This window comes from Miscanthus floridulus, chromosome 8 (assembly GCF_019320115.1).
Source record: "Miscanthus floridulus cultivar M001 chromosome 8, ASM1932011v1, whole genome shotgun sequence".
Classification (NCBI taxonomy): Eukaryota; Viridiplantae; Streptophyta; class Magnoliopsida; order Poales; family Poaceae; genus Miscanthus; species Miscanthus floridulus.
In genome coordinates, this window is record NC_089587.1 from 226,732,531 (window position 1) to 226,754,236 (window position 21,706).

General features: G+C 46.2%; 2 protein-coding genes across 3 annotated transcripts; one reads left to right on the forward strand and one right to left on the reverse strand.

Annotated features, from left to right (window-relative positions):
• Window positions 1-662: 662 nt before the first annotated feature.
• Window positions 663-6,844, reverse strand: LOC136478399 (protein EMBRYO SAC DEVELOPMENT ARREST 30-like). 2 transcript variants are annotated; one of them, XM_066476845.1, is made up of 12 exons: window positions 6,681-6,844; window positions 5,540-5,720; window positions 5,293-5,377; window positions 4,527-4,594; window positions 4,354-4,442; window positions 3,996-4,239; window positions 3,795-3,907; window positions 3,227-3,317; window positions 3,021-3,149; window positions 2,064-2,446; window positions 1,893-1,976; window positions 663-1,560 (listed from the first exon to the last, which is right to left on the reverse strand). In XM_066476845.1, exons 2-12 carry the CDS (start codon window positions 5,690-5,692, stop codon window positions 1,125-1,127), a joined length of 1,875 nt encoding a protein of 624 aa, XP_066332942.1. In that variant the 5' UTR covers window positions 5,693-5,720; window positions 6,681-6,844; the 3' UTR covers window positions 663-1,124. The 2 variants fall into 2 exon arrangements, with proteins under 2 accessions (XP_066332942.1, XP_066332941.1); XM_066476844.1 differs by having other exon boundaries at window positions 1,893-2,446.
• Window positions 6,845-8,547: 1,703 nt separating this feature from the next.
• On the forward strand, window positions 8,548-13,198 carry LOC136475228 (26S proteasome non-ATPase regulatory subunit 12 homolog A-like). Its single transcript, XM_066472781.1, has 11 exons — window positions 8,548-8,636; window positions 8,813-9,010; window positions 10,838-10,945; window positions 11,030-11,134; window positions 11,266-11,322; window positions 11,408-11,604; window positions 11,794-11,893; window positions 11,997-12,109; window positions 12,211-12,364; window positions 12,454-12,531; window positions 12,688-13,198. Exons 1-11 carry the CDS (start codon window positions 8,634-8,636, stop codon window positions 12,904-12,906), a joined length of 1,332 nt encoding a protein of 443 aa, XP_066328878.1. The 5' UTR covers window positions 8,548-8,633; the 3' UTR covers window positions 12,907-13,198.
• The last annotated feature ends 8,508 nt before the right edge of the window (window positions 13,199-21,706 follow it).

The following is a 21,706-nucleotide window of genomic DNA, read 5'->3' on the forward strand; positions in this document are numbered from 1 at the left end:
CAGCAGAGTTACAATGTTGTATGATCTGGAACTGGAATTCCGGATTCTTCAGGTTATCCTACCCTACATCCATAGTGGATGTCCATGCCTCTAGCCCTCTACATTTTTGAATGGTTGTATGCTGTCAGATGAAGCTCCAACAACAGCTGACGTTATCTGTGGCCTAACCCTTCGCCAGTGATTTCAGTGCGTAACATTATTTGTGGCCTAACCTCTTCGCCAGTGATTTCAGTGCGTACCCATAGTGAGTTCTTTGCAGAAATGAAATATAACGTTTTGCGTTTCCTTGTACAGTTGCAACGTATGATTCACTATTGAGCAGCGCACAAAGCAGATGGGAAAACCAATCTAAAGCAAGCTCTCACAAAAGTCGAAAGCAAGCCATATGTGTACACCGGGACGTTGAGAAGAACACCGAAGGAAATCAGCCAGTAGGAAATTATAAAACTCGGCTGAGTGTAAATGAGATTTGCTCATCCAAACACATCATGGGAAATTATTGGGCAATTCAAGTTCACGGAATTGTTTTTATGACAACACCGTCATTCATAGATCGTCACCGACTACAGCAGCTTGCGGAACTTGGAGAAGGTTTCACGTCAGAATCATCTTTTGACAAATTTCACTCGAAAATTTTGAGCAGACTTCATGTGAAACACAAACTTTTCGTGTAACCAAAATAGATATACACGATATTCTGATCCATAGCACAAGCCTTTTACAGGTGCACATCTGTCCGCCATAAGCCAATCTCATTACCTCATACATGCTAGATATCAAACTCACCCAAAAAATAATGCATTCCCAGTTAAGACATTTGTACAGAATCAATTTCTTTGGGCTGTGCCCACAAAAATGTAAACAAAAAAATGAGTAAGACGTGAAGGAAGAGAACAAAGTGTTAGTTTCGTATTCAAGCCTGGTTGTATACCGAGTACGATCCAGGCAAGCTCCCACGCTGGATGACCTTGTCATCCTGGGGCTACTCCAGATGCTGATGTGCTGCTGGAATGCAAGACGATTCCTGCTGGTCCAGGAAGTTCTGAGTGTATGTTTTTCTTGCTTTAGTAGCCTGGAGCTGGTAGCAGTTAAAAGGTGCGCCATAAATCCATGCTCCAATCTCTCTAATCATCCGGATCCATCTCTTCATCTTGCTCCGAAGATTTATTCGAGTCACTTCTGTCAGATTCCTGCGTGTCTGAGCTAGACCCATCTTCAGGCAACTCATCCTCATAGTCCTCATTTTGAGGTTCATTATTCCTGGCAGACGCCGTTGCAAGGCTGCGTGCCATCCAATCAGGACACTCTTCCTCACCTCCAAATAGGAATCTGCCATTGCTGTCTTTCACCGGTTGAACAGCAGGTGACTTCGGTGTTCTGCAAGAGCACTCTGGCAAAGGGTGGGCGAGAAAAGATACAGGTCTTGACAACATAGCTGATGACACAACGCCTTCCACACTTGCACTCCTGTTGAGGTGTTCACGTGCAGCAATTGTCCAATTCCGCGGTGGATGATACCGATGATCATTAACATCTTCAAACAGCGCAGCAATAATCTTTCTGTTGATTGAAAAGGAAAGGAAATTATCATCATGCAAAACTACATAGCAAGTGGATAACTGTCAAAAGGTTATTATACTTGACCCACAATATACTACTGGACAATCCAGTAACTTTGATGATCTTACAATTAGCATAGCTATTGTGTTTGTTCCAAGTTTAACAGTAATCCACTTGCACCCTGAAGGCTACTTTACTACCACTAATTTCAGTTACAATTTTTTCCTTTGCAATTTAGCAAATATTAAATGCATTTTAATGGCTGAAGATAAGAAAAACTGTTGTAAGCTGTACAAAAAGTATGTAACCATAAAGATATAATAGCTCTGTACCTGTCAGGCCTGTAGGTTATACTGGAAGGTGTTTGGTATAACCGGTGCCCCATGACCAAACTAGAGTAGTCTGGCCAACCACTCCTGTCATTGTGAAACCCGGGGAAGAAGGCATCAGCTTCAACAGAAACAAAATAATCAAGTGCATCCCAGAGCAACCGGTGTGCTTGCCTCCTGAACTCAATCAATGAAGCATCCGGTTCTGTGTCATTCTCACCAATCCAACCATACCAGCCTTCCTTCTCATGCGCATAGAATGGCCTTGCAGGAGGTGGAGGCAGCGGTCTTGGTCGAGGCCCTGCTCTCTTCCATTCTTCAATGAGTTGTTTTTCACTTTTGGGAGGTGGAGGCTGTGGCAAATCTGGGGTTAGAGGATCTTCTGGCCCAACTAAATCAAACAGCTCCCTCTGACTACATAATGAAGTGCGATCAACTAGGTTAGCAAACATAGCTCGTAGAGGAATAAGCATTCTTTGTCCACCAAAAGTCTCGGAACCAGCCAAGAATATTATTGTAGTTGGTGGGTAACCTAATGCTTGAAGTAGAAGTCCAACCTGGAAACACAGGATTGTTTACATCACAGCATTAGCAATCAAAATGAATCAGTAAGCTGGTATGGTAAATCAGGCATAGTATTAAATTATATCGTGCAGCTCAATGTGTGCCACGGGACCAAGGAATAGAAAGAAGAGACGAAGTCTTTCTAGTTAACAGTAAGCTGGTATGGTAAATCAGGCATAGTATTAAATTATATCGTGGACTCAATGTGTGCCACGGGACCAAGGAATAGAAAGAAGCGACGAAGTCTTTCTAGTTAACTTTTCTTTCTTTAAACTTCTTTGCCTTGAGCTTGGTTTTCATAATGATTGGATTAGTACAAACAATGACGCTTAAAAGCAAAACATGAAATTCATATTCCGAAGGTGAAGGTCCACATGGTAAAGGAAAATTATCATCTAGTTTTCTTTTGTTTGGTTGCTTATATTTTGTCAGCCTTAGATTTCTTCTATGTGAATTCTCTTGGCGCAGAGCATAATATAACACCAGCTTACCTGTTATTAATAAACATGCAAAAGTTGCATCCAGATTTAGTGAGCAAACATACAAGACTGTTATAAGCAAGCTCACCTCTTCTGCCATGAGTGGACACAAACCAGCCATCTTCCTGGACACCGAATCAACTGTTAGCTGCTCCTTTACTGTTCCTCGTTTAATCATCTGATTCCTTCTATACTGAATAAGCTCTGTATGAATATCCTAGAGATGATAGAATTAACCAGTCAAACGAAAGTCAGTAGATCGTATTGGAACACAATAATTGTAAGCATACAAACCTGGAACAGTTCAGCGCAACCATGAAAAGCTAGAGTATCTCTAAGCAGTCCTGGGTGATAGGCCACATAAGGACGGCCAGATGCTCGCAACCTATACAAATCATTCTGGAGTTATGATTTATGAGAACAGAAAGCCACACTATAGGAAAAAATAATTAATAATGAGTAAAGAAACCCTTCAGCTCCTATAACTAGCATACCCTGAAAGGGTAAGATTTCAACTTTACATAGTTTAAAACAACATCCTCAATCCAGAAAAAGCAACCCAAAACTTTCCAGTGTGTACAAGGGAAGTCAACTTGAATTATGGATTAAGGATTTGTTCTGGCTTTTCTAGATACATAGCTTTCATGCTATGAATCTAGACATAATAGATATTTAGGTGCGTAACAGAAACCATGTATCTAGAAAAGCTAGAACGACTTAAAATTTGAAACGGAGGGAGTACTAGTTTCTTTGCATAAATTGATGATGCATAGGGCATGGAGCATAATTGATAAATCTACAATTGATTAATGAACAAAAAAGAAAGGGTAAGTGGATCAATGGCAAAGGTGGGAAGCCTCACCTTCCTACTATTTGGCTCCCAAGAGCCTGAATTTGAGGGCGCAACCTTAGAGCATGGAAGGCTACTCTGCATCTAAGCTTCTGAAATTCCTCCAAGCTTGCAGGGAGAATCGACTGCAGAAAACCGTATGGAAAGGCTCTAACTTCACATTGACCAAAGAATGAAAAAACAAAACAGAGTAAGCATGGGCATGGAGGATACCTGAAGACAATTACCTCCATTAACAATTATCCCATGAACTTTTGATTTTACAAGTCTGGGTAATACTTCTTTGATGTAGTATTCTGGAGTAGCAGAATTCCTAGGAGATACTGTGGGAAATTTTATCTTTTTCCTAGCCTCTCTGAGATCCTTTGGCAAGCCATGCACAATAACCACATCACTGGAAAGTGCATGTATGAAATGATCTTCATCGTATAGATAAGAAAAGCTTTTGAACTTCGGACTGCAAAGTTGGAACAGAGGAAAGGCTATATTTTAGAGGTCGAGCAGAAAAAAAAAAGGATAAGGAATAGACAACCACCATAATGAATTTCAGAATGGGGAAGGGCACAGCAACCTGATGCCTTTTGCACGAGTTGTTGCTTGTATCTCAGGAATAACCAGAGTGGCATTTAATAGCCTGGCAACGGCAACAAGATCACAGATCTAATAAAGGAAACAATGTCATGATCCTATTACAATGATATAACAAGTACAAGGATCCTTTACACATTACACAAGAAAACTTACTGAAGACTGTATCTTCTCAAAGCCACCATATATCTTTGCATAAATAAAACCATTATGCTTACTGGGAGCTGCAATAAGGTAATCAGACAGATTTATCAAGGTTTAGTTATATCGTAAAATGGTTTGATGCTGAGTATACAAATCATAGCATTTCAGGTAATCTAGCACTTTATAAAATGGGATAAGCATGTAGTAATTATAGTGAAGTGTCGCAATAGATTTATCCACATTATTGTGCAGAAATCACATCAAGAAACATTCTAAGGTCAACAACCTAACACTAATGGTTCCAATGTTGGGAAAATATAGAATATTTAATTATCATTCTGAATGAATCTCAACATAAGACAAAATGTGGAAACTAATGAAGAATGCTAGCATATTCAGTATCTGTAAAATATAAGTTATACAATGCCAAGTAAGTCGTAAGAGTGCACCTGGGTGCGTTTGTGCCCATTTAGTCTGAGCGCTGATATTTATACATGTCAAAAACATGTCGGAAAAAAAAAATCAAAGAACGATAGCATGATAGAATATGCAAACTTGCAGAAAAATGATCATCGTGCATACCAAAACAATGCATATCACTACTATATGCATGTATCTTTTGAGACATTTCTTATACACAAAAGGTTTGTTCAAAAAGAAATACAAATGCACCTACATTTTTTTAACTCTGTGTCTCAAGTAACCAAACGACTAGTTGAACAAAAGATGTGACAATGAAAATACTAATAAAGTAGGTGCAAGTTTAAGATCAATTTACCAGCATATGATTTGCTAGGTTTCACAAAAGGATGCAAGTGATCAAGTGGGATCAATGGACCCCACAGTCTCCGTGGTCGAAGCCTCTGCCAAAAAACCAAAAAACATAGAAAAATATGTTAGACATAATCGATGATTGCAGTGAAAATAGGTGTCCAACGTAACCTCAGTAAACACAAATTCCTTCATTATACAACTAAGGAAATTTGAGAATTGATACTGTGACATGGTCAGGGCATGTGAATTACCGGTCCAAATGGAAGGGCACCGTCCATGTGCATGTTGTACTTTGTAATGCCCCCAGCTGAATAATTAGCAAGAAAAAGGTGCACCGTCAGCGATAGCATCGACAGCACGATGCCAATGGCTGTGGCCAACTTAAACTTGCTTTTGAGCAGCATTTTATTTCATTACTCTAACCTCCAAATCCTGATGAAAAGGTAACTGTTAGACATCTCCACGGAGTTATATCAGGTGCCAGCAAATCACAAGTGAAAAAAGGGCACAGTTGCGCACATTTTATTTAGCAAAGAAAAGAGGTAGTACAATAAGGCTATATGCTAAACCCACCCACAATTTTATCCACAACCTATGGGTGTGCAAAATAACCACTACAAAGTAGCAGCAAAGGGCTAACCAGAAAAAAAAAAAAAGACCCAGAATCTCACAAAAACAACATAGCAGTGCCTCAACCAACCCAATGAGGCAAGCACACAGTGCCCAATCTAGGCAGCTCCTGCGTGCAGCTGCACCTGGCACCTCACACATCACTAAGAGCACACGCCAAATACTCGCAGCAGGAGAAGCATGTCTAGAAGGATCTGTCAATCTCGGATCCAGATTGGACAACTTGGTGGGGTTTTGGTGGAAAGCGCAAGACCAAGGCTTTGGATCCTGAGCAACTCAGACTCAGTGCAGCATGCTGATGTGTGGGGTAACCCGGTCTCATATGGCTCAGTGAGCTAGGGCACTACTACTATACAACCAAGTATTCAATCAAGTTGAGTAAAGCCCCAACGCTGCTAACTGGCTGGAACAAGCCCAGGAAAGCCGAGAAACAATCAACTACCGGAAGGAGGTCGATGTGTGTTCTACGACTACGAGCTGTTGTTAACTAATACTAAATTGGTATAGAATGTCAATAGCCACCACACACTAGTCCAGTTGCCCTCCCACCACCCTTCAATCGAATCCACCTACACAGGCACAGCTAACGCATCCCGCAAACCGTATATAGATGGCAAATGCAGGGCGGCGGAGCAAAGTTTGGCGGCGAGAAAAGCTCGCGGGAACAAACTGCTATAGCGGTGCAGTCAAATCGAATCTCAGCATGAGTGCAGGGGCTGGGGTTCTACGTGCCAGCCCAGGAGGGAGGGTGGGTTTCCTTACCGAGAAGAGGAGGAGGTGCGAATCGATCCACGCCCCGGGGAACGGGGCGAGCGGATCCCCGCCCCTAGCCCTAGGGCGGACCCGAGTAGAGCGGCGACGCGGACAGTGGGGGCGGAGGCGCGGCGCCTGATCTGGATGGACGGAGGGAGGCGGGCGGGCGGGCGTGGCGTGATCGGCGCGGGGGAAGGAGGAGGAGGACGGTGGTGGGTGGGTGAGTCCGTGAGAGTGGAAGTGGCTAGTGTGACCAAGGCTGCCAATGACGGAGGGGTCCCACGTGTCGGCGCGATTTTACCGTGGAGAGGGCAAAAAGCAAGAGGCTTTTATACACGTGCCATTAAAAAATTTTTGTAATTATACAAAAGCTTTTAAAAAATTGACCACATATAAGTGCAACTGCTCTAAACTTTTTTTACCTTACAAGCTATTTCGTCCGTGTTCTGTTTGTTTTTTGTCGTTTGGTACGGGACCGGCAAGTGAAATTGTCCATATTACCCTCGGCGGTCCCACACCAAACAGCGAAGAACCCTGGGGGAGAGAGAGAGCGGGGACGGCTCCGGCTCACGGCGACAGCGGCGCGAGGCGGACTAGGAGTGCCGATGCCGGATCTGGCCGCGAGGCCGCCGGGGCACCTCCTTGCTCTCCCCGGGCGCGCGGCCTCCTTCCTCCTGGCAGCACACACGACGGCCCTTGGAGGCGACGCGGACGATCTCCTGGAGCCACCCGCCGGCCTCGCGCCCCACGCCCCATGGATCGCGGCCTGCGTCACTGGAGCGCCGCGGCCACCCTCCTGGAGCACGCGCCGCCGGATCTGCCGACGAGGAACGGCGGCGCCCCGGCTCCCCTCTCCACGACGACGAGCAGCGAGGCCACCAGGGCACCTCCTTGCCCTTCCCGGGCGGCGTTCACTTCCCCTTCCTATCCCCACCGGTGGTGCATCCAGCATCTTGGGCGGCGCGCGCCTGTGGCGAGTGCGCGACGAGGCTGGGGGACTGAGACGGCGACGGCGCCCTGGAGCTAGCAGCCGCGCGCGGGTATGGCTACGGTAGACGGCAACGGCAGCACGCGGCTAACGAGGAGCGCAGTGGCAGATCTGGTGAAGGAGACAGTGACGGCGGGCGTGCGGTGGGGTAGCTATGAGCTCGGCCGCGTTGACGGTGACGGGGTGCAACGAGGATGACTAGGAGCTCGGCCGCGCGGACGGTGACGGGATCCAGGCGGGTGAGGAGTAGCCAGGCACCGCTGGATCTGGCGACATGGCATGATGGCGCCTCGGCTCCCCTCTCCACACGACGAGCAGCGAGGCCACCGGGTCTACCACGACGGACGACGACGTCATGACCGCCTGGGAGGTCGTCGGGCCGAGTCGCGGGGGAGCAGGCGTTGGCACGCGGCCGGGCGCGGCTGTCGGCGCGGGGCCTAGAGCGTGTGCGGTCGCCGGGGGCACAGGGCTGGGCCGCCGCCGCCGAGGGTTGCAGGGCGGTGCCGGGGCCAGGAGCGTGGGGATAGGCCATCGGGGTCGCAGGGCGGGGCTGGTGCCGGGAGGCACCGGGGGGCGAAGGGCGGGGCCGAGGCCTGGAGGTGCCGGGGGCGTAGGGCCGAGCCACCGGGCGCGGTGCTGACGACGCGCAAGGGGAAGAAGACAAGGAGGAACTCGTAGAGAAAGAAAATTGAAGTGGTGAATTGCAGTCAGTTTCCACCACCAAGGGTAATATGGATAATTTCACTGGCCGGTCCTACACCAAACGGTGGAAAACAAACAGAACAAGGACGGAATGACCTGTAAGACAAAGAAGTTTGTGTGTGGTCAATTTTTTTAATAGCTTATGTATAATTAGAAACTTTTTTTTAATGCCACGCGTGTAAAAGCCTCACAAAAGCAAAGCGAAGCAGCCCAACAGTTCGATCTCCACGCCGCCTCACCGTCTCCTGCGCAGCATCCCCGCGATCCCGGCTATGGTGAGCCTCCAGCCGGCCTCCTCCCCCACCTGCATCTCGTCCGTCCGCGCTCCACCCCGCTTCTTAGTGTTTGTGCCGGCCGGCGCAGTCCGCGCCCTCCCCGCCTAGGGTTTCAGTCTCGCGCCGATTTATCTGCTACCTCGCGGTCTGACTCTGCTCTTGCTGGATGAGTGCAGGAGGGCGACAGTACCAACCTCGATGCGGCGATAGAGTCGCTCCTGAATGTCGAGAAGCAGATGAGGCTGCCCGGAGATGTCGCCGGCACGCGGAAGGCCGTCATCGACATCGTCGAGCTCTGCTACAAGGCCGGCGCGTGGAAGACGCTAAACGACCAGATCGTTCTCCTCTCTAAGAGGAGAGGCCAGCTTAAGCAGGTTCGGCTCTCGAGAATTCACGGCTTGCTCTTACATCTTCGATTGGTTTTTGTATAACTAGAACGACAGGCGCGCCCATGTAAGCTGCGTGCGATGATCTGTCTCATAAGTTCAGGGATGTCAGTGGCTCTGCATGTTGCTGTGACTTTAGCTCAATTATCTCAGCTCTAGTTGTGTCTGTAATATTATCATCTGAAAAATTTGAACAAACCTCTTATATAAAGAGATAATAAATCATAAAAAATGGTTGTTGGCATAATTAATTATACTGAGAAAACATAACCTGCCATTGCAGAATTATCCTAATGGTAGGAACCTACCCTGAACATTGATCTAAATTACTAAACTAAAGACATGGGCATGGATGAAAGATACATTCGTCGTTCGTGCATCATTTAAATACCAATTTGAGAAGTATCTTCTTTCAGGAACACAAGGTGACCTAATGCGTCACCTTGATTGAGATGCCAAATTTGCAAACTTTCATGCTGCCAAACACACTACTATCTCCTCGAGGACGAAAACAAATTAACTAAAAATGTAAAGGGAATATCAAATGAATAAACTTTATGCAAACTGCAGTAGGAATATCAAATAATTTCTTAGAGAATTACAAATCTGTCTGAGCATTTATGATTACCTAGCTTTCAATCAGTGCAGTTCTGAACAGTCTGCTGAGGTGTTTTCAGAATTTAGGATGATGTGTTCCTACTAACCTTGGAATGTAGCCCATAGAGTAAGAATACCTACTGAAATATAAATAAAAGATTGCTATGTGCAGAAGCTTGACAGATCTTGATTCTAGTAGACAGCCTGCAAAATCACATATAATGGCATGAAGTCAGGGCATATGGTCTCTCTCTGCTGTTTAAACCCGACGAATAGCAACAATTTTATGGTGATAGCTATTACGAAACAGAAACTGTGGTACATAAACCCTAGAAACATACATGAACTGCATTTTAGTAGACACATCAATTAATTTGAAGCAACAACCTAGAGGCACATATAAAAAAGGCATCTTGCATATAGTTTTGTGTGAAGCTAACTTTTACTATTAGTCTGTGTATGAGACCCTTTAGAGGTGCCTTAGTAATCAGTTTGCTTGTACGAAGGCAGAGTGGCCTTTAAACATCAACTTTTTGCTGAATAACGTGTGATTGTAGTGGGTAAAGAAGTATTTTACTACTGTAACTTTGTTGTACTTCTGGTGTTGATGACTCTAGCTAGGTTCGAGGTATTGACCCAAACATCTGTTGAACTCCTGTCTGGTAACAGAAGCTGTACTTGAGAAAGCTTTCTGGATTGAAGTTGCCTGTATGAATTATTATAGTGGTAGGAGGAAATATGGTTTATCCATCCAATAAATATTTCCTGCAGTTGTGATTATTAAATTTTCTTAGCACCAGCGAATAGTTGCACTTATGGAGTATTTTGCATTGGTCCTATCCATCGTTGAACAACTACAATGTGGAATGTTTATTCTGCAGCGTTTTGCTTTGAACTTTAGTTGCTTGGACATACGGTTGCCAGTTTTTGAGTCCTATGCCACGATCATCTCGAGCAATGGTTTGCCCATGACCAGAACACTGTTGATCAATGTATTAAGTATAAGTTCTTTACTTCCTTTCAAACGGAGCCTATGCTGTACTAGAGCATTACTCACTCTAGCTGTTATCTTGTTTTTGCGGATTCATAAGTCATATTTGTCTATTTGTTTACTTATAATAAATTGAAAAACATATCGAATGGAACACTATATGTATCTCACTTGCTACTGTTTTGTTTACTATACACTTATATTACTGTCACTTCTGTTTATTGCAGGCCATTACTGCTATGGTTCAAAAAGCAATGGACTACATTGATTTGACACCAGACATTGACACACGCATCGAGCTAATCAAAACACTGAGCAGCATCGCTGCTGGCAAAGTGAGATTTTTTTCCATCTTGATGATTATTCCTTTTAAGATTCATTGTTTTTATGTGTGTAATCTCACAGCTGTTCATCTACAGATTTATGTTGAGATAGAGAGAGCAAGATTGATCAAAACACTCGCAAAAATCAAAGAGGAGCAGGGACAGATTGATGAGGCTGCTGATTTGATGCAAGAAGTTGCTGTAAGTTTGCACTGCACTAGAATTGAGGACATGTACTTCCATATTCTGTGACAATGTTTCTGTCATTCTTTAGTATTGTTCCTCAGTTCTCACTATCCATGACTATAATGGACTAACAAGCTGTTTATCAGGTCGAAACATTTGGCTCTATGGCAAAGACGGAGAAAATTGCTTTCATTCTTGAGCAGGTATTATGCCAACCTATTATGTTAATACTTTGTATTCTTACTAAAATGCTTATTCATGCAAAACTTACTATTATCGTTGTCACAGGTCCGGCTATGCCTAGATCGGCAAGATTATGTCAGAGCGCAAATTTTATCAAGGAAAATCAGTACTAGAGTATTTGACGCAGATCCATCAAAGGAAAAAAAGAAACCAAAGGAAGGTGACAATATTGTTCAGGATGCTCCTGCAGATATTCCTTCCCTCCTAGAATTGAAGCGCATCTACTACGAACTGATGATTCGGTATGTCATGCTTCTCAATCTCAATTAGATTAATGCACTACTGGCCTGCTATTTGATTGTCAATTGTCATTATTAGCTCGTCTGCCTGACTACCTCTGGAACCGCTAATCTCTTTGTTCTATTTAACACTATGGTTCACAGTGACATTTTTATTGGAACCAACCATAATTATTTGTTGTCTCTTCACAGATATTATTCTCACAACAATGATTACTTGGAAATCTGCCGTTGTTACAAGGCTATTTATGATATTCCAGCAATAAAAGAGGATCCAGCAAAGTGGATACCGGTACTCTCTCTCTCTCTCTCTCAACATGTGTATACACTCCCCCTGACACCCATCCACCAAGGCACCAACCCTCAATTATCTGACTACTTTAATTCCTTTGCAGATTCTTAGGAAGATCTGTTGGTATTTGGTGCTAGCACCTCATGATCCTATGCAATCGAGCCTTCTCAATGCTACACTACAGGATAAAAACCTTTCAGAAATCCCAAATTTCAGGTACATTTGTATGTTTGCAAGATTGCTCTAATAACTCCAGGTGAGCTTATCTCAATGATCACCAAATTTTTTTCCTGTTGTGATGTGATGAAAAAAATAAGGTTATTGCTGAAGCAGCTGGTCACCATGGAGGTGATACAGTGGACAAGTTTGTGGGAATTCTTCAAGGAGGAATATGAGAAAGAGAAGAATCTTCTTGGGGGAGCTTTGGGTGCCAAAGCTTCAGAAGATTTGAAACTGAGGATCATCGAACATGTATCGCTTACTTTGTGTTTGGTCTATAGTTATAATTATTTTGCTCTATATATGCTTGTCCATTGAATCTGACTTTTTGCTCTCTTCAGAATATCTTGGTTGTGTCCAAGTACTATGCTAGGGTTACCCTCAAGAGGCTTGCCGATCTTCTGTGCCTGACTTTGCAGGTTTGTATTTTTCACCTTTGCATGATATTGTATTTTCTTTGTGATGCCAACTGTGGCATCTTGTGTTTAAACCCAGTAAGTACATGACAATCACCTGAATTGCATTTTATAGCTGCAGCTGAGATATCTAACTGCCCCTACACATTACTCTTTCAGGAGGCAGAAAAGCATCTCTCAGACATGGTTAACTCAAAAGCTCTGATTGCAAAGATCGACAGGCCGATGGGAGTTGTCAGCTTCCGGACAACCCAAGACAGCAATGGCACACTGAACTCATGGGCCACAAACCTTGAAAAGCTCCTGGACCTTGTTGAGAAGAGCTGTCACGAAATACATAAAGAGACCATGATCCACAAGGCGGTGTTGAAAGTTTAACTCTCTGCTTTAGGTTTTGAAATTCGTGCGTGCATGGATCTTAAGAATTAAGATATTGTAACAGCAGGTTTTTGTTGTTGGGCATGCCCAGTGTCCGCCAATTTGCTTGACTTTGTGTATCTTGCTGAATATTCTTGGATGAAAAGTAGGTCCAGCTTCTTATTCGAATTCAATTCACCAGGCTTGATTCTGGGAAAGCATAGCTCCTTAACTTAATTTACATACAATGTTCAGGCAAAACCACCGGCCGGATTAAAATATGTACATGTACACCATGCTTTGTGCTAGTCTACTACGTGTGTCTTTTCCACATTATTCATTTCATATAACAAAGAGGAAGCGTTTGGGGCTGCTGACTGCTGTGCTAGGCTGATAGCACTCCAGTTTTCAGCTACTACTCTGCTATTTCATCCAACCATTAGCTCTGCTCAAGGTCTGCAAAGGTCCAGGCGTCCAGCTGATGAAAAAGGAACATACTAATCAGAGTCTTGCCGCCGCCGCGTGTCGAAGGCTTCCATCGAGATTATCCGGTCCTTCGCCGCTACCATCCCTTCTCCGAGAGGCTCCTGTCCCAATCACAGGATCTTCACCCAGGCTACCGCCGACAAGGTCAGGGTAGGCGACCGCATCATGTCCGAGCTGTACGCGCCAGGGAGATCCTGCACCACTACGACGCCAAGGGCTACCTAAAATACACTGCCGACGGTGCCATGGAGCTCTCAACCCGCCCTCCCGGCCACTAATCCTATAAAAATGAACCTGTTGATGCTGCAGTAGATCATACCGTTGAGTCAAGGGTGCCACGCATAATCTAGGGTTTCGGGAGGAGGGAGGAGGCAGATGTTTCGCTCCTCATCAGCTGCTCGTCCATCAGCAAATTAACGGGGTGTTTGTATCCAGCACTACCGGATACAGCACTCGACGAAGCTAAAAAACACTCGGCATGGCAAAGGGTTTGCCGAGTGTCTCTTTAACGGCAAACGCTAGTTTGCCGAATGTTTTTTGTCGGGCACTCGGCAAAGAAGTTGCCGAGTGCAAAAAAAAAAAAAAACACTCGACAAACTTTTTTTCAAAAAAAAATAAAAAAAAAGACACGCCGACACCACGCCCGCACCACCAGCACCGCCGCCGACACCACCATCCGCGCCGCCGTCCCCTCCGTCGCCTGGGGTGCGCCAGATCTGGAGCTCAAGGTGGCAGAGCTCGCCGGATCCGCCACCCGCGCGCCGGATCTGGAGCTCGAGGTGGTGGAGCTCGCTGGATCCACGCTGCCAGGCCGGAGGGAGCTCGTCGGAGGGAGAGAAGAGAGAGGGCGCACCAGACATGACGTAGAGCTGAGGTGGTGGAGGAGCGCCGCCACCTCGCTCGCGCCTGCCGGATCCGGGCTGCTCCTCATTGGGGCGCGCCAGATCCACCGTCGGAGCGTCGCCGGAGCAGACCTCCGCCACTGGGAGACGCGCCGCCGAAGCAGACCTCTGCCCCGCTCGCCGGCTACCGCCTCCATCCCGAGAGAGAGAGAGAGAGAGAGAGAGAGAGAGAGAGAGAGAGAGAGGTGAGAGAGAGGCTCGGTGAGGAGAGGGAGAGGGAGACGGCCGCTACTGGAGGGAGAGGAGTGAGAGGGGCGCTCGGTGAGGAGAGAGAGGGGGCACCGGCGAGACGAGGGGAGGGGAGGGAGGAGGTGCGCCGGCGAGGGCCGGCCGGCGGCGGGAGGGCAGGGAGAGGGAGCTGGTGCTCGTGTGCGGGGGGAGGGAGGGAGGGGCGCGCTGTGTGCGGGGGAGGGAGGGGGCGGTGTGCGGCGGGGTTTTATTTCTAGAAAAAAAAATAATTCTTTGCTGAGTGTTCTAGATCTAGCAATTGTGGTAAAATTTTTATGGTGGACTAATTATTGTATGCTTGAACTATAGTAAAAATTTCATACTCATTGAATCATGTATAACTTAGTTATAGATTTATAAATACTTTTTAACGAGCATACACCTAAATAAATTTCCAATTATTTCTAATCAGATGAGATGGTCATGGCCTCAATTGCTTCGTGCTGCACATAAGCGCTCTGGGTTGCTGGGATTCTGTGGTTTTGCATTTTGTTTCTGTAATTATCAGGAGCCAGCTCCTCTGATTAAAGCAACTGTAACGGTCTGCGTTTTGAACATGAAACACTGCACTAATTTGTTTGGTTCAAGTTACTCTGTGGATGTGTCATCCAATGAGTAATTTGAGTATAGCTGTTCGGGATTATTCATTTAATGCTAGCATTTTGCAATTCAATGTGATTCAGTTGTCATCAGATCAGCTTGAATTGGAGCCTTCATTACTTCCTGATGCTTTCTGCAATTTAGATGTTCATTTTTGTGGTGCCACATGCTGCATCGCCCCCCCCCCCCCCCACACACACACCCACCCACCCACCCTAGTCATGCTATAGGGTGCGTTTGGTTGGGTGGCCAACACCTTGCCTGGTTCCCTGGAGCCAAGTTAGGCTGGTTTGGTTGCTTGTAGATGGGCTGGGGCCTGGCTTCAGGCGAGCCTTGCTAGTTTTCCTGGAGCCAGGCTTGGCCAAGCGTAGTCCCCATTCCCGTCACCTCCCTCTGCGTGTCTTCCGTCCTCGTCGTCTTCCCTCCCTTCGGTCCGTCTCCGGTGAAGTGCATGTAGAGCTCCCCGTTCGTCTCGCCGTCCAGCACGTACCCGCCCTTGACCTGCGCAATGCGCGCGCCGCGCGCCACTAGGGCGCTGAAGTCAAAGGGCGTACCTGCGATGGGGGTGACGGCACCCGTTGGGATGAGGTCCCCGCCCACGGGCATGACCGAGTTCACGAAGATCTGGTCGGCGCAGGTGAGCTCGATAAGCAGGTGTCCCAAGACGAAGAATGCCGGGAGGCGGCGCCCGCAGCGAAGCATGAGCGCCACCGCCGAGGCGGCGGACCCCACCACGGCGAACGTGGAGAAGAGCGCCCTGAGGGCTAGCTCTGGGATGGGTGCGCTTGAGGCTGAGCCGGTGCTGCCCGCGACGGTAGCGGCGAAGTGGGAGACGTGCGCTGCCGCGTTGCGGGGCAAGGGCGAGCAGGATGCTACGGCCAGGGACTTGAACGTGAGCCACGCGTCATCCGAGCGGCCCTCAGCGATGGTGGCAAGATGAGCAACGGGCCAGCACGGCCCGGCACGACCCGAGCCTGGGCCAGGCACGACCCGATCGGGCTCGGGCCCTTTTGGCCCGCCGGGCCATCGGGCCGTGCCTGAACAGTCCACCGTGCCTGGTGGATGGCCCAGGCACGGTCCGTGGGCCGAATATCGGGCTGTGCCAGCCCGTTGAGCCCGTGGCCCACTGGTCCATCGGGCCAGCCCATAGTCCGTTACACAGTAAACACCATATTTCAAACAGCACAATCACAGGTTCAAACTTCAAACAATCATAGGTTCACATATTCATATTCAACAATCGCAGAAACACCAGATGACAAAAGATTTGAGCTGTTTGTGCAATGCCGCCTCATTAAAAACATTTCTAGTTAAAACTCACACCTCGTGAGATAAAACCCTAGAAAGGAAAAGAGTACGGCCAGCTCAATAAATTAAAATGTTCAAATTATTCAAAATTATTACAAACCAGCTAGCTCAAATGTCTCAACTCTCACAACTAAAGTCGCACTCACAGCCTCTCAAGCTCTCAGCTCTCAGCAGTCAACCATCACCAGCAGTAGATGATCCACCAGCTTCATCATCAAGGTACTGCTCTTTGAAGTACTCTTCTAGCTCTTTGTCCTCCACAGTGTGTTGTCCACCGGATTCACCTAGCTCCTAATCTTTGACACAGATTAGCATCTCCACGCTGTCCACGCCCAATCGCCGTCGCCGCTCCTCAATGATCCTACCAGTACGACTAAAGGTAGACTCCGAAGAAGTAGTTGATACAAGAACAATCATAATATCTTTAGCCAAGGTACAGAGAACTAGATAGGTTAGTTTATGTTCATGCCATCAATTGAGGATATCAAAGTCATCATCATATGCCACAACATTGTCACTGTCAAGGTAAACAGTGAGCTCAGAGAGACCAGGAGGCACAATAGATCCTGCAGATGCACTTGAAGGACCAGAAGAAACTGATCCTCCAAAAATTTTGCCCCATGCCTGCTTTCTCTTACCTGTCAGACCAGATGGATGGGTGGTTCTAGCTAGCCTAGCAACACCAAACTTAGATTCATACTTGTCATAGAGTTTATGCAACTCAGATTTAACCTCAACAAAGTAATCAATGTAACTCATATTGTTACTTAGAGCAAGCAAGTCAAGCACATTTCCCAGACCTTTCAACTTAGCCCTTGGGTCCAGAATAAATGCAAAAGAGTATAACAGTGGTATATTCTTCCAATACTTAAGAAATTTATTCTTCATTGGCACAACTACAGCAGCAAGAGTATTATCATGTTCAAATTCATGCATATGGGATGCAATCTCAAGTATGTGATGCAGTACCACAGGACTAGTGGGGTAATAAACACTAGAAAGTACAACAGTTGAATCATAGAACAACTCAAGGAACTGCAATACCTTGTCAGCAATGTACCAATGCTATTCATTCAATAGAGGATAGCCAGACTGAGAATTGATGAACACAGAAAACATAGATCTATATGGCATGAGATGTTTTAGCATAAGGTAGGTTGAGTTTCATCTAACATCCATATCCAAAGCAAATTTACGAGTCCTCGTACCCTTAGCAATGCATTAGTTTTTGAATTGTGCAATGCGATGATTAGATGAATTCAGAAAGTTAATTATAGTCCTAAAAACCTCTATGTGTGGTTTAAGCCTTTTTAAATCAGATTTAACAATCAAATTAATTATATGGCAAGCACATCTCTGATGCACAACATGATAGATCTTTTTACTAGGATTCAATGGATCAATATCATAACCCAAGTAACCAGCAAGCAGAGGATTCAAAGTAAGCATAGCAGATGCATTATCAAGGCTAACAGAGAAAACTTTGTCAAGTAGGCCCCAATCTCCAAGCACACCAGCAATAATTTCAGCAATGTTAATACCACTATGAGTCACTTTAATCAGTTTAAAGCCAATAACAGCTTTCTTAAGTTCCCACTCAGAAGTAATGTAGTGAGCAACAACAGTGATATATCAAACAAACAGAAGACACACCAGGCATTACTTCATTTTTTAGGTGATGCAGTTTTTCATTGAAAAGCTTAGAAAGATCTCTAGATGTGGTGAATCTAGACACTCTCTTGTATCTAGGATTGTGAGCACGCTGAATGTAATCATCCCAAGCATCATTGTCAGCAATAGATAAAGGCAGATTTAATCTAGCAATCAAACGGCAAAGCTCAGCTCTAGCAACATCAGGCCTATATTCCCAGTTCCTATAAGACCCATCAGGATTCAAAGCAAGCCTAGTTTGAACCAAATTAGCATGTTCTGTTTTCTTCTTGCATGAGAGCATATGTCTTTTCAAATGACCAGTGCCATTAGCAGATTTACCAGACAAACGAGACTTACAGAGCTTACAAATAGCAACAACACGTACCTCACCGTCCACTGTCTCTATGATTTCATCAAAGTTAGCCCAGACAGGGGATCGGCGCTTACTAGTGGTGGACGAAGCCAGAGATGTTGCATCGCTGGTGGCCGCAGCACTAGCCGCTACATCGTCTCAGTTGGTCGGAGCAGCACTCCTACCGAACAAGAGATGAGCAGCATCTCCCATGTCGTCTTCGTCATCGGGGATCTGCCCTGTGGCCCTGAGCTCGTCGTTGATGCTTGGACCATCGTCACCATCAGCAGACTCAGAGTCGGCCATGGCAGATGGCACCCACCCAACCGACACCGTCCCTCAACGCCTCCTGCGGCACCAACTACACACCGGCAACCTGCGAACCAAAAACACCGAGAAATGGATTAGGGTTCATGTGATTGCCTACTAGATCTAGGGTTAGGGTTAGGGTTAGAGGTACTTGCCTGCATGGAGACGGAGCCCGGCGCCGGAGAAATGGAAAAGGAGACGAAGACGAGACGGAGAAGAGGGGGGGAGACAAAAGGAGATCCCAAGATCCGATCAGAGAGAGACAGAGAGTCAAACTAGTCAGAGAGGTAGGGAGGAAGAAGTGAGACGAGGAGGGGGGAGAGATCAGAGAAGAGGAGATCTCAACATCCGGCGTCGGCAGCGGTAGCCTGGGAGATGGACGACAACAGCGGTAGCCTGGGAGGTGGTCGACGGTGGGCGGCGGGCGGCGACCGACGGCGAGAGGCGAGGCGAGGTGGGGATTAGGGTTAGGGTTTCAGAGCTCAGAGGCGAGGGTGGCGGGCGAACGGCTGCGGGCGCGGGCGGAGTGAGGGGGAATGGCCGAAGGTGGGGGTCCGCTGGGGCGGGGGGCTTATATAGCCCCTCCAACTGTCGGGCCTCCACCGGGCCGAGGCCTCAGCCAAGCCCGGCCTGCTACGGGCTTTGGGCCGGCACGGGCCCGGTTAGGGTTCGGGCCGTGCCGTGCTCGGGTCGGGCCCAATAACCGTGCTTTGGGCCGGGCCTTTGGCCCATGGGCTGCATGCACATCTTTAGTGGCGAGGAGGTTGCACTCGAGCGTGGCGGCATCAGCGACGGGGAGCGTCTTCCTAGGACGAGATTGGGAGAGGTGGCGTTTACCAGGTGTTCAATAGATTACCTCAAACGTGGTAAACTTACCTGCACAAAAAAGAGGTGACTCTACCCAAGCCAAACCAGCTAACCAAACACACTATTTACTAGCTAGGCTTAGATGGTGCATGCAACCAAATAAGTCCATCTTGCCTTGCTAGGAACAGCCTTGGGCTAGCTTGGCTTATTTTCTTGCCAAGATAGAAGATATGCAGAAAACCAAACACGTCCTATAATATGCAAAGAGAGCCTTGGCCCTTGAGAGCCGTTGAGGAAATCTATCCATTTGGGTAATGGATAATACAGAGATTGCTGGTCGATACTTCAATGCAGAAGCACTTACGTGTGTCTTGTTTTGTGTCCACTATAGGTCTGCAGTAAGCTTTGTGAAAAGTTTGGAGAGCATGGTCTGGTGAAACCGAAACAAGCTATGCGCAGCCTTGTTACACCGTTACGAATGAATGCGGGGATGGACGATGATGTCGTCGCTCCAGTTAAGCCGCAGCCTGAAGTATTCGACGGACCGCTGCTGTCTTGGCGCGATAAAGCCAAGATTGAACGGAGGAAAAGAAAAAAAGGAGGCAAAGAGAGGTAATCTATTTTGCAGACGACTCCTCTTAGATCGCCACATGATGCAATTCTTGGTAGTATACATCTGATGTTCAGCATCTTCCCCACTCTGTTCTTATTTTATTTGCAGACGCAAGTTTTCCTTCCTGACTATGCTCTTCTTTCTTCTATGTACTGTCCTGCCTGCTGGTATAGGTTCAATATCAAATGCATGTCGCGGAGATGGAGGCACTTAGGGCTGAAATGCCTCCTGTTTATGTAAACCACGGTAATGATGGTGGGCCAGCTGTTAGGGATATACATATGGAGAACTTCAGTGTCACTGTTGGTGGTCGTGATCTAATTCAAGAAGCCACTATAACACACTTGCTTTTGGAAGGCACTATGGTGAGTACTTTGTGGTGTTTGGTAGCTTTGAGTAGATAATAAAACTGTGGCCAGGGCCGGGGAAGCATGCATGTGCAGTTCGTCTATACATATCTGTAAAAGTTATCATTGAAATGATACCCTGCAAGTTTCAGAGTTTCATATTTACCCGTTTCAGGTCTTGTTGGAAGGAATGAGACTGGGAAGACATCTTTTCTCAGAGCGATGGCATTGCATGCGATTGATGGTATTCCCAAGAACTGCCAGATATTGCATGTTGAGCAAGGCCTTATTTAGATTGGGGTCAGGAATCCGTATTTGGCACTGTAGCACTTTCGTTTGTATTTAACAATTATTGTCCAATCATGACCTAACTAGACTCAAAAGATTCGTCTCGTAATTTACAATCAAACTGTGTAATTAGTTATTTTTTTATCTACATTTAATATTCCATGCATGTGTCCAAAAATTTAATGTGACGGAGAGAGTGAAAAAACTTGCAATCTAAACCAGGCCCAAGAGGTCGTGGGTGATGATACAACAGCTTTGCAGTGTGTTCTGAACGCCGATGTCGAACGAGTTCAACTTTTGCAGGAAGAAGCTCGTCTGGTTCAACAACCGGTTGACTAGGGACATAATTGCCAGATGGTTTTTCCTCGTTTGAATTTTCTGCATCTGTTATGTGTTCTGCCCATCTGCTAATTGCTGCCACTGTTATGGCTGGTATGCAACGAATTGTGGTGAAAGTTATGGCTGAATATTTTTAATTTTCCGCTCTTATTTTTAGACCTATGGCTTTAACTTTAACCATTAGCTATACATGGTAGCACAGATTTATTGTTTCGACAGGCACATTATTGCTTTAATCTCCTTGAAATAGATTGCCAGCATGTATCTTGAGTGTTGGTTTTACTACTAGATGTCCATCATATGCTACGTGATGTGATAGAGGCAGATCATTTTTTTAGCCTGTCTATGACAACGTGAGAATGCTACACTGCTTGTTGTTCTACTCATTTGTACATGACAGAAGTGTGTGAGAAACAAAAATGTCCAGTTTTTGTGAAAGATCACTTTGCAGATTCTTTCTTTGGTTTTGTGATCCATGTTAAGAATATCCAATATCCGGATCACATGACCGTAATATCTGGTTGATTGATATCTCCTGAAGATTGGTTGTGCGCTCAGCCTTAGATTGTGGGTGAAGGCAAGTATCACG